The sequence below is a fragment of the Eriocheir sinensis genome, chromosome 18 (assembly GCF_024679095.1).
Source record: "Eriocheir sinensis breed Jianghai 21 chromosome 18, ASM2467909v1, whole genome shotgun sequence".
NCBI lineage: Eukaryota > Metazoa > Arthropoda > Malacostraca > Decapoda > Varunidae > Eriocheir > Eriocheir sinensis.
The window spans coordinates 13,927,483-13,939,982 of record NC_066526.1 but is presented as its reverse complement, the minus strand read 5'-3'; the positions used below and the strand labels follow the sequence as shown (position 1 = coordinate 13,939,982).

Below are 12,500 nucleotides of genomic sequence, written 5' to 3'. Positions count from 1 at the left end.
AGGGAGGGAGAGAAAGATAGAAAGGAGGGAGGGAGGGAGGGAGAGGTGAGGAAAGAAAGCTAAACAGGCCAAAGGTAGGTACACATGGTGAAAGTCGCGTGTGCGTGTGTGTGTGTGTGCGCGCGCAAGATTATGAGGAACAAAGTAAATATCCCGGACTGGTTTCAAAGACAATACGTACATTTTCATAAACTACATCGAGCCTTGGCAAGATGATGGTTATGGTGAGGAGGAGAAAGTGAGTAAGTCTGAGACCACGGGTAAGGAGGGAGACGGAGGCAAGGAGGGAGAGATGGAGGAAAGGAGGGAGAGACGGAGGAAAGGAGGGAGAGATGGAGGAAAGGAGGGGGAGACGGAGGAAAGGAGGGAGAGACGGAGGAAAGGAAGGAAAGAAAGAGGGTGGGAAGGAGAGATGGAGGAAAGGAGGGAGAGACGGAGAAAAGGAGGGAGAGATGGAGGAAAGGAGGGAGATGGAGGAAAGGAGGGAGATGGAGGAGAGGAGGGAGATGGAGGAGAGGAGGGAGAGATGGAGGAAAGGAAAGAAAAAGGAAGGGAAGGAGGGAGAAAGATGGAGTAATGGAGTGAGAGAGACGGAGGAGTAGAAGGGGGCGAAGCAGGGAGATGACAGAACGGAGGGAGAAAGATGAAAAGAGGATTGTAAAGATGGAGAGAAATTAAAGAAATGAGGGAAGAAATGGAGGGAGGAAAAAGACGAAGACGAAATAGAAAAAAAAGCAAGGAGGGGGCAAGGAAAAGGCAAAGAAAGAGAGGAAGAACTCGGGTACAAGCAAGTGAAAATGCCCCTCTCTCTCTCTCTCTCTCTCTCTCTCTCTCTCTCTCTCTCTCTCTCTCTCTCTCTCTCACACACACACACACACACACGCACACGATGGTTCTGAGAGAGAGAGAGAGAGAGAGAGAGAGAGAGAGAGAGAGAGAGAGAGAGAGAGAGAGAGAGAGAGAGAGAGAGAGAGAGAGAGAGAGAGAGAGAGAGAGAGAGGTCTTGTAACTGTAAAAACAAGTGACTTTTCGCCGCGGGGGACGAAACAGTCAGTCAATCAGTCAGTTAGTCAGTCACTCAGTCCACAAGTCAGCCTATCCACCAATCAGTCAGTTCACCAGTCAGCATGTCAGTTCACCAGTCAGTCAATCATTAAGTCAGACCACAAGTCAGCCAATCAGTCAGTCAGTCCACAACTCAGCCAATAAGTCTGTCAGTCAGTCAGTCCACAACTCACCCAATAAATCAGTCAGTCAGTCAGTCAGTCACTCCACAACTCACCCAATAAATCAGTCAGTCAGTCAGTCAGTCCAAAAGTCAGCTAACAAGTCAGTCCACAAGTCAGCCAGTCAGTCAGTCCAAAAGCCACCCAATCAGTCAGTCAGTCCACAAGTCAGCCAATCAGTCAGTCAGTCAGTGCACAAGTCAGCCAATCAGTCAGTCAGTCCACAAGTCAGCCAATCAGTCAGTCAGTCCACAAGTCAGCCAATAAGTCAGTCCACAAGTCAACCAATAAGTCAGTCAGTCCACCAGTCAGCCAATAAGTCAGTTCACAAGTCAGCCAATCAGATAATCAGTTCAACAGTCAGTCCACCAGTCACTTTCAGACATGGAGAGAAAGGGAGGGGGGAGTGAATATGAAAGAAAATGGCTAGGGAGGAAGCAATGAAGAGAGAGAGAGAGAGAGAGAGAGAGAGAGAGAGAGAGAGAGAGAGAGAGAGAGAGAGAGAGAGAGAGAAGAGAAGATTGGGAAGGGAAGGAACGATAATGGAGGAGGATGAAAATAGGAAAAATAATGAAAGAGGAGGGAGAAGAAACATGTAGAGAGGGAGACGCGGAGGGACGGATAAGGAGAATAGAATGTTGGGAGAGGAAAGGAAGAGGTGGGAAAATAAGTGTGTGTGTGTGTGTGTGTGTGTGAGAGAGAGAGAGAGAGAGAGAGAGAGAGAGAGAGAGAGAGAGAGAGAGAGAGAGAGAGAGAGAATGGGAGTGGGAGAGGAAAGTAGATAGGAAGAGGAGGGAAGGAGGGAGAGGAGGAAAAACAATGGTTCCCTCCTTCCCTCCCACCCACTCAGTAAGGTTGGCAGCCCTGTCTGCCCTGCCCGCCAAAGAACACCTGATATGATGTTTTTGTTCTTTTTTTTCCTTCGTCACGGATCAGTTATCTTCGAGAAGACTTGAGAGGTAATTCGACTCATTTATTATTATTATTATTACTTTCTCCTGTCCTTAACATTATTTTTCATTATGTTGATTTATTTTCTTAATGGTAGCAGCAACATATAAGTAATAGTAGTAGGAATTGTGGAATTAGTACCACAACAAATAGCAATAATACAATCACCACCATCTCCAATACTACTACTGCTACACACACACACACACACACACACACACACACACACACACACAATATTCACCTGTTGTCCGTATTCAACTCGTCTGCTAACCTGAAACAAACAAACGAACATACAATCAAATGGGGAAGTAGTATGTGCATGATGTAGATAGATAAGTTACAACAGATTAAAAGATATAGATATTTTTCCAGTATGCAGACAGGTGATAGATGTATGGATTTATGAAAAGTACCTAGGTATGGACGTAATAATAATAATAATAATAATAAAAATAATAATAATAAGTATAACAATAGCAATAAAAAATAATAATAAACTTGTTGGAAGGATTTTAGAGAGAGAGAGAGAGAGAGAGAGAGAGAGAGAGAGAGAGAGAGAGAGAGAGCTACCACTGCCTGATCACGAGCTGGACTCGTCATCGCCGTCAAGTACCCTCTCGATTTGAGCAAGCTCATTAGTGTCTTGCTGAAGCGGGGACAGTTACTTCCCCCCTGTCGGTGGAAAAATCAGGACCTGACTAAGCAAGGCTCGAACCTCCCTCCGCCTACCGAGCCGGCGCCTGACAGCGCAGAGCTTTAACCACTGAGCAACCGGAGCGGTGGGTGGGGGTGGGTGCTGGAAAAGGAAGAAGGGATGGGAAGTGGCGGTAACGACGACGAGGAGACTAGCACCACAACCATCGTGACTAGAACATGCGCGTATTTTTTTTTTTTTTGGGGGGGGAAGGGGGGCTTAAAGGACAAAGGGAAAAGTTGACATTTCTCATAATACAACTACCACTTTTCTACTACCACCACTGGTACTGATACTGGAATTGATACTGCAATACACCCACACTAGTTATCACCATATTACTAAAATTTACTTCAGTGAAATTTCACGAGTTAAATAATTTCATAGCATGATGAACACACACACACACACACACACACACACACACACCTTTTTGCCCGACCAGCTACGAGTTCCGTCACACACACACACACACACACACACACAACGCGACAGGCCCTGCAGGAGTGAATGGCCGAGAGAGAAGGAGAGGAAAAGAGCGAGAGAGGAGGGAGAGGCCAGGAGGGGTGGGAAAAAAGAGAGAGAGAGAGAGAGAGAGAGAGAGAGAGAGAGAGAGAGAGAGGGGTCTGGATAAATCGATGGGGCCTGTGAGTCACTCTGCCCCGCCCCGCCCCGCCTGCCTAGACGCCCAGCCTCACCGTCAGACACCCTAACCTGCCCTAACACGCCCACGCCCGCTTATTAACACCTACACAACCATACCTAACCTTAACTTATCCCACCCTGCCCTAACACCACGCCCACACGTCACACATTTTGCCCTAACCCACCTTGACAAAGCGCCCACTCACGCACCTTGGCATCCTTACATAACCTGACGTAATCCAACCCTAACTTAACCTAAGGTCTACCGTAACTTAATCTGCCCTAACACCACGCCCACACGCACTTACTACCACTTACCTCGCCCCAACTACACGCCCACTCACGCACCTTGGCAATCATTACATAGCCTGACGTAATCCAACCCTAACTTAACCTAAGGTCTACCATAACCTAATCTGCCCTAACACCACGCCCACACGCACTTATTACCACCTACCTTGTCCAAACTACACGCCCACTCACGCACCTTGGCAATCCTTACATAACCTGACGTAATCCAACCCAAACTAAACCTAATGTCTACCATAACCTAATCTGCCCTAACACCACGCCCACACGCACTTACAAACACGCCCACTCAAACACCAAAACAAACCTTACCTAACCTAACGTAATCTAACCTTAACTTACCTTACTTAACCTAACCATAGCCTGCCCTAACACCCAAGCCCGCTCATGCACCCCTCTCGACCTAGCTTGCCCTAACAATACACCCACTCACGCAGCTAAACACTTCTTGCATAGCCTGACGCAAGCTTTAACATATCTTGCCTAACCTAACCTAACAATCTGCCTTACCACCACGTCCATACGCACCCAATACTACTTATACTACTTAACTTGCACTAATAACACGCACTCACACACCTAAACAAACCTTATCTATCCTAATCTTAACCTTTTCCTTACCTAACCTAACTTACGAGAGCTAACCTGCCCCAGCACCAAGTACATACGCCCCTATAACCACCTTACCTGCCCTAACACACGCCCACTATCACACCTAAACAAACCTTACCTAACATAGCATAACCCTTACCTAACCTCACCCAACCTAATATCTACAACAACCTAACCTGTCCTAACACCGCGCCCACTCTCTCATTACCACCTACCTCGCCATAACACACGCCCACTAACGCACCTAAACAAACCTTACCTAACATAGCATAACCCTTACCCGTCTACAACAACCTAACCTGTCCTAACACCGCGCCCACTCACCCATTACCACCTACCTCGCCCTAACACACGCCCACTAACGCACCTAAACAAACCTTACCTAACATAGCATAACCCTTACCTTACCCAACCTAACGTCTACAATAACCTAACCTGTCCTAACACCGCGCCCACTCACCCATTACCACCTGCCTTGCCCTAACGACACGCCCCTCATGTAATCTAACCTTAATGTTGCCTATTCTAACGTCAATCATAACCTTACCTGCCTTAACACCACATACATCCACGCCCCTCAACATACCTTACTTAACCTGATGTAATCTAACCTTAACCTTGCCTAACCTAACGCTTGTCATAACCTAACCTGCCTAACCTAACGCTTGTCATAACCTAACCTTGCCTAACCTAACGCTTGTCATAACCTAACCTGCCTAACCTAACGCTTGTCATAACCTAACCTGCCTAACACCACACCCATCCACGCACTTCAACAAACCTTACGTAACCTGACATAATCTAACCTTTTTTTTACAGCAAAAGAGACGGCTCAAGGGCAACAAAGAGTGCAGAGAGAAAAAAAAAAGGACCGCTACTCACCGCTCCCATAAAACCTTACCTTACCTAACCTGACCTTAACCTTACCTAACCTAACGTCTTTCAGAACCTAGCCTGCCCTCGCCCACAGGCACCAATTTTGACCTTGCACTAACACACCCACCAACTCACGCCCCTTCGTAAGCCTTACCTAACGTCTAACCTAACCTGCCCTATCACCACGCACCCTTACCACAAACTTAACCTAACAATACGCCCATCCACGCACTTCAACAAACCTTACTTAACCTGACGTAACCCTTACCTTACCTGACCCAACTAAAGTGAGCTAACCTGTCCTAACACCACGCCCACACGCCCTTATTTCCACCTTACCTTGCCCTAACAACACGTCCACTCAAACACCAAAACAAACACTACCTAACCTAACGTAACCCTTACCTTACGTGACCCATCTAACGTGAGCTTACCTGCCCTTAACACCACGACCACACGCCCTTATTTCCACCTTACCTTGCCCTAACAACACGTCCACTCAAACACCAAAACAAACACTACCTAACCTAACGTAACCCTTACCTTACCTGACCCATCTAACGTGAGCTTACCTGCCCTAACACTACGCCCACACGCCCCTATTACCACCTTACCTTGCCCTAACAACATGTCCACTCAAACACCAAAACAAACACTACCTAACCTAACGTAACCCTTACCTTACCTGACCCAACTAACGTGAGCTAACCTGTCCTAACACTACGCCCACACGCCCTTATTTCCACCTTACCTTGCCCTAACAACATGTCCACTCAAACACCAAAACAAACACTACCTAGCCTAACGTAACCCTTACCTTACCTGACCCATCTAACGTGAGCTTACCTGCCCTAACACTACGCCCACACGCCCCTATTACCACCTTACCTTGCCCTAACAACATGTCCACTCAAACACCAGAATAAACACTACCTAACGTAACCCTTACCTTACCTAACTAACGAAACTTAACCTGTCCAAACACCACGCCCACACGCCCCTATTTCCACCTAACCTTGCCCTAACAACACGTCCACTCAAACACCTAAATAAACACTACCTAACCTAACGTAACCCTTATCTAACCTAACCTAACTAGCCTAACTTAACCTGCCCTAACACCACGCCCGAACGCACCCCTACCACTCAACTTGCCCCAACAAAACACCCACCTACACACCTTGACATCCTTCAAAAAGAGTGTATCAAGACACCTCTCCACCCAAAAATGACCTCCTTTTTGGCCACTCTTTACTTTTGTCTATTATGGGAGCGGTGAGTAGCGGGTTTTTTTTTTTTTTTTTTGTTTTTTTTTGTTGTTGTTGTTGCCCTTGAGCCGTCTCCTTTGCTGAAAAAAAATTGCATAACCTAACGTCTACCATAACTTAACCTGCACTAACACCACGCCCACACTCACCTATTACAACCTACCTTACCCTAACACCACGCCCACACTCACTCATTACCCCTCAACCTTCCATAACAACACGCCAACCCACACACCTAAACAAACCTTGCCTAACCAACGTAGCCCTCACCTTACCTAACCTACCTAACGTAACCTACCACCACCCCCACACGCACCCCTTACGATCTAACTTGCCCGAACAACACGTCCACTCATACACCTAAACATACCTTACTTAATTAACCTGGTAGCAGCGACGGGACAAATTTGTGGCTTTTCCGTGTACCAGCGACGGGCCAATTTTTTAACCATAATATAACCCCCAAAAATAGATGATACATAAGCTGTACACAAATGCGTTGATATATATTATGGTTTGCGTGAGTGATGATTTTTTCTCATTTTTTTCGATTAGAGGGACCTTTTAGAAACATGATCCCCGCAGCTACTGGCTTTAACCTAACCTTGACTTTTACCTTACCTATTTTGACCCTTACCTTACCTAATCTAACTAACGTAGGCTAACCTGTCCTAACAAGAAGCTCACATAACAATCTAACCTGCCATAACAACACGGCCACCTACACCTAAACGTTACCAAAACACAAACACACACACACACACACACACACACACACGCCCACTACATCACCACCAAAACCTGTCCCAACAAGAAGCTCGCATAACAATCTAACCTGCCCTAACAACACGTCCACCTACACCTAAACGTTACCAAAACACACAAACAAACACACACACACACACACACACACTACAACACCACCAAAACCTGTCCCAACAAGAAGCTCGCATAACAACCTAACCTGCCCTAACAACACCTCCACCCACATCTAATCGTTACCAAACCCCCACACACACACACACACATACCACCACGCCCACTACCATTACCACCAAAACCTGTCCTAACAAGAAGCTCACATGCACACATAACCTAACCTGCCCTAACAACACGTCCACCCACACCTAACCGTTACCAAAAACACCCACACACATACCACCACGCCCACTACCATCACCACCATTCTTATACCCTCTCCGAAACCAGAATTCACCCACGCCCTAACCTGTCCTAACAAGAAGCTCACGTAACAACCTAACCTGCCCTAACAACACGTCCACCCCCACACACACATACCACCACGCCCATCACCACCATTCTCACCATCTCCAATATTCACCCACGCCCTAACCTGCCTAATCCACTACCCGCCAGCACATTATTAGGACATTCCTTCTACCTACCCACCCCCCACCCCCCTACGTACACGCCTCTTCCTCCACGCCACCACAAATCCATTCCCACTCTCGCCCTTTTCTCACGCCCATTTTCTCAGACATGTAGTTAAGTCTCCCAGCCCACGGACGCCCATTTCCTCTCCTCCACCCTCATCTCCCCCCCCCTCCCAACACGCAATGTTCCACTCCCGCCCAAACACACACACACACACACACACACACACGCCTAACTGCACATCCACACTCACGCCCACAACTTTCCAAGCACCCCCCCACACACACACCTAAACCCAAAACCACCTCTATGAATATATCCATTCTCACGCCCACTCATACGCACGCAACCCCCATACACGCAACCTTACAAGCACGCAACTTTATATACACACACACACACACACACACACACACACACACACACACACACACACAGGTATACACAAAAACACATACCTACATAGCCTTTCCTAGTCAACAACAACAACAACAACACACACACACACACACACACACACACACACACACACACACACACACACACACACACACACGCTTTCACCCACCTCTTATATACATCCTTTCCCGCCCCCACGCCCTCACGTCCAACCTCCTATCCCCCACGCCCATCCCCACAAGCTCCCACACCCAACCTTCCACGCCCACACTTTCAACCTCCCAAACCCACACTTACACACCCAACCTCCCACCCCCACGCTTACAAGTCCCATTTTCCCCTCCCCCCCACAGACCACAAGCCCATTACCCCCCCCTCCTCCCCCACACCTTTATTTCCGCCCTTTTCCAGGTACAAAGTCTCCCAATTAATTCCGGGCAACTTTCGCTTACTTTGTTCGCTTCGGTGCACCCAAACAACAGCACCCGGCCCTCTAGAACCTCTTTCACGTGGGGTCACATTCCTGATCCCCTTTAGAAACCCTGGAAGCTGTACTGTTGCGGTTTTCCGTGTTAGTTGTAGCATTCAACCCTAACAGTCAGGTTCTCAGTAGATTCAACTAGGTAACCAATATTCTGGCCTCATGAATATTTTTTCACATAGGGTTGTATTCCTGAACCCAGCTGAAGCATCGGAAAGAACTGTATTGCTGTCTTGTGTGTCCATTATACAATGAAACCCAATTAGTCAGACCATCAACAGATTCAGCGTAAAATATCTGGGGCCTATTTTTATTTACAGTAAAGGATGCAGCTCGAGAGGGAAAAGAAAAAAATGCGATAGCACTGCTCCCCAAAAACGAGAAAGCGGAGGATACAAATATACAATTCATAAAATGTTGGAGGTGTCTTGAACCACCCCTCTTGAAAGCGTTCAACTTTGCTCTAGCCTGTTCCAGGAATGTATTGCAGCCTTGATACCCTTTAAAAGCTTTGGAAGCTGTACGCCCGTCCGAGGCCTGGGGCGACTTACGCCTCCCCGGTACTCTCAAGTTTGGCGCCTTAAAGGTAAACTTGCTGGAAAGATACGCTCGGATCCCCGGAGGATAAGATTGGCGCGTTAGGATTAACTTTACTGCTCTGGGGATCAACCTGACGCCTCGCAAGCTTTGGTGCGTTCATGGTAAGCTTTTGTTTGCCGCGGATAACCCTCGATGGTCAGAGATTGGTTGCGGTGCTCGGAGTCTAAACTTAGACGTTAAGCGTCATGATACGAGCGTTTAAGTTACTCCCAAAATAACATTTGTCACTGGCTAAAAAATGTTAAAGATAACAAAGGTGTGTCTTCTTTATCTTGATGGATTTTCCGTGTTTGTATTGGGTCGCTGTTTTGGGTTGAGGCTTGGGCCGGATGTCCTCCCTGGCGTCACTTGGTGGCATGGGGGTTCGAACCACCTCGCCCTGGCTCTTCACATCCATGGTTTGACATTAAAATCCAATTGACCATTGTGCTCCAGATGATAAAAGCTCTATGACTCGTTAATGAACTGAGTTACTAAAAGGAACTTTCTTATCCAGAAAATAAGAGATGGAGTCACTGAGTAGTGATGTAACAAATTAAAAGCTTTAAGTCTCTTGCAACAATCATGTCACTCGGGAGGATTGAGTCATTATAAAAAATATAAGTTGAGTCGATGGACAGGGAAAGTGGTCACCCATTCAAACGAGTCTCTTATAGTTCGAGTCATTGCATAAACACTTACAATAGATAAACAAGTCTCAAAGAAATTACGAGTGACTCATGAGAAGATAGAGACATCCAGGGGAGCGTGACCTGCTAGAAATAAAACATCGTATCGAGAATCAATACGTTTGAGACTAGAAAACACGTGACTCAGAATTGAGTCATTACGAAAATAAGATAAAATGTTAACATAAAATGAAAGGACGGACCTTCTCTTCCTAAAATACTGCGTGACTGGATAACATGAGTCGCAAAACATCACAAATCGTCCCTATCTATATGTTATTATTAAATATCATTATCATCATCCTTATTATTATTATTAGTAGTAGTAGTAGTAGTAGATATGGTCGTAGTAGTATAACTGCATTCTCTAACAACCCAAGGCTACCTACTCTATATAAGAACATATCAAACATTTTCTTGGGGGCGTCTATCGCACTGGAACTCTCCACATGACTGCCAAGCCTGTTCCACCCAATTACATTTCCACTCTCCACATGACTGTCAAACCTGTTCCACCTTATCACGTTGGCACTCTCCACATGACTGCCAAGCCTATTCCACATGACTGCCAAGCCTGTTCCACCTTATCACGCTGGCACTCTCCACATGACTGCCAAGCCTGTTCCACCTTATCACATTGGCACTCTCCACATGACTGCCAAGCCTGTTCCACCTTATCACATTGGCACTCTCCACATGACTGCCAAGCCTGTTCCACCTTATCACATTGGCACTCTCCACATAACTGCCAAGCCTGTTCCACCTAATCACATTGGCACTCTCCACATGACTGCCAAACCTGTTCCACCTTATCACGCTCGCACTCTCCACATGACTGCCAAGCCTGTTCCACCTTATCACGCTGGCACTCTCCACATGACTGCCAAACCTGTTCCACCTTATCACGCTGGCACTCTCCACATGACTGCCAAGCCTGTTCCACCCAATTACATTTCCACTCTCCACATGACTGTCAAACCTGTTCCACCTTATCACGTTGGCACTCTCCACATGATTGCCAAGCCTGTTCCACCTTATCACATTGGCACTCTCCACATGACTGCCAAGCCTGTTCCACCTTATCACGCTGGCACTCTCCACATGACTGCCAAGCCTGTTCCACCTTATCACGTTGGCACTCTCCACATGACTGCCAAGCCTGTTCCACCTTATCACGTTGGCACTCTCCACATGACTGCCAAGTCTGTTTCACCTTATCACGCTGGCACTCTCCACATGACTGCCAAGCCTGTTCCACCTTATCACGTTGGCACTCTCCACATGACTGCCAAGCCTGTTCCACCTTATCACGCTGGCACTCTCCACATGACTGCCAAACCTGTTCCACCTTATCACGCTGGCACTCTCCACATGACTGCCAAGCCTGTTCCACCTTATCACGCTGGCACTCTCCACATGACTGCCAAGCCTGTTCCACCTTATCACGTTGGCACTCTCCACATGACTGCCAAGCCTGTTCCACCTTATCACGTTGGCACTCTCCACATGACTGCCCAGGCCGTTCCACCTTATCACACTGGCACTCTCCACATGATTGCCGGGCGTGTTCCACCTTATCACACTGGCACTCTCCACATGACTGCCAGGCTTGTTCCACCTTATCACACTGGCACTCTCCACATGACTGCCGAGCCTGTTCCACCCATCACGCTGGCACTCTCAACATGACTGCCGGGCCTGTTCCACCTTATCACACTGGCACTCTCCACATGACTGCCGGGCCTGTTCCACCTTTTCACGCTGGCATTCTCCACAGGACTGCCAAGGCCGTTCCACCTTTTCATGCAGGCACTCTCCACATAACTGCCGGGCCTGTTCCACCTTTTCACGCAGGCACTCTCCACAGGACTGCCAAGGCCGTTCCACTTTTGATGGTGCCACTCTCCACACGGCCAAATCTGTTCCACTTTACCGCTAGCACTTTGCACAGGACTGTCGAGCCTGTTCCACTTTATTACACTGGCACTCTCCGCATGACTGCCAAACCTGTTCCACCTTATCACACTGGCACTCTCCACATGACTGCCAAGTATGTTCCACCATATCACGCTGGCACTCTCCACATGACTGCCAAGTATGTTCCACCATATCACGCTGGCACTCTCCACATGACTGCCAAGCATGTTCCACCATATCACGCTGGCACTCTCCACATGACTGCCAAGCATGTTCCACCATATCAAGCTGGCACTCTCCACATGACTGCCAAGCATGTTCCACCAAATCACGCTGGCATTCTCCACATGACTGCCAAGTATGTTCCACCATATCACGCTGGCACTCTCCACATGACTGCCAAGCGTGTTCCACCATATCACGCTGGCACTCTCCACATGACTGCCAAGCATGTTC

The 12,500-nt window shown here is 47.6% G+C and overlaps 2 protein-coding genes and 1 long non-coding RNA gene across 14 annotated transcripts in view; all 3 read right to left on the bottom strand.

Annotated features, from left to right (window-relative positions):
• LOC127000348 (pumilio homolog 2-like) overlaps positions 1-12,500 on the bottom strand; it is a 165,223-nt gene that overhangs the window by 103,732 nt on the left and 48,991 nt on the right. For 3 of the 4 annotated variants that reach the window (XM_050863966.1, XM_050863968.1, XM_050863970.1), the window contains one exon: positions 2,422-2,451. The exons of the other annotated variant lie outside the window; for it this stretch is intronic. In XM_050863966.1, coding sequence (XP_050719923.1) covers positions 2,422-2,451 — 30 coding nt within the window. The remainder of the gene's footprint in view (positions 1-2,421; positions 2,452-12,500) is intronic. 4 annotated transcript variants of the gene reach the window in all.
• Positions 2,460-7,973, bottom strand: LOC127000356 (uncharacterized). Of its 5 annotated transcripts, XR_007753938.1 has the most exons (5): positions 7,515-7,973; positions 6,271-7,385; positions 5,860-6,001; positions 5,184-5,721; positions 2,460-5,120 (listed from the first exon to the last, which is right to left on the bottom strand). It is a non-coding gene; the product is annotated as an uncharacterized LOC127000356 (long non-coding RNA). The 5 variants fall into 5 exon arrangements; XR_007753937.1 differs by lacking the exon at positions 5,860-6,001 and having other exon boundaries at positions 6,134-7,385; XR_007753939.1 differs by having other exon boundaries at positions 5,184-6,001; positions 6,139-7,385.
• The window catches only part of LOC127000351 (uncharacterized), a 3,427-nt gene continuing 1,616 nt past the window's right edge, over positions 10,690-12,500 (bottom strand). Inside the window, exons 1-5 of one of the 5 annotated variants that reach the window (XM_050863985.1) lie at positions 11,566-12,500; positions 11,386-11,430; positions 11,251-11,295; positions 10,936-11,160; positions 10,690-10,845 (exon numbers count right to left, since the gene is read on the bottom strand). The exon at positions 11,566-12,500 is cut by the window's right edge and continues 1,616 nt beyond it. In XM_050863985.1, coding sequence (XP_050719942.1) covers positions 11,750-12,500 — 751 coding nt within the window. In that variant the 3' untranslated portion in view covers positions 10,690-10,845; positions 10,936-11,160; positions 11,251-11,295; positions 11,386-11,430; positions 11,566-11,749. Of the gene's footprint in view, positions 10,846-10,935; positions 11,296-11,340 lie in introns of all 5 variants that reach the window. The other 4 variants (XM_050863987.1, XM_050863986.1, XM_050863988.1 and 1 more) reach the window with 4 other exon arrangements.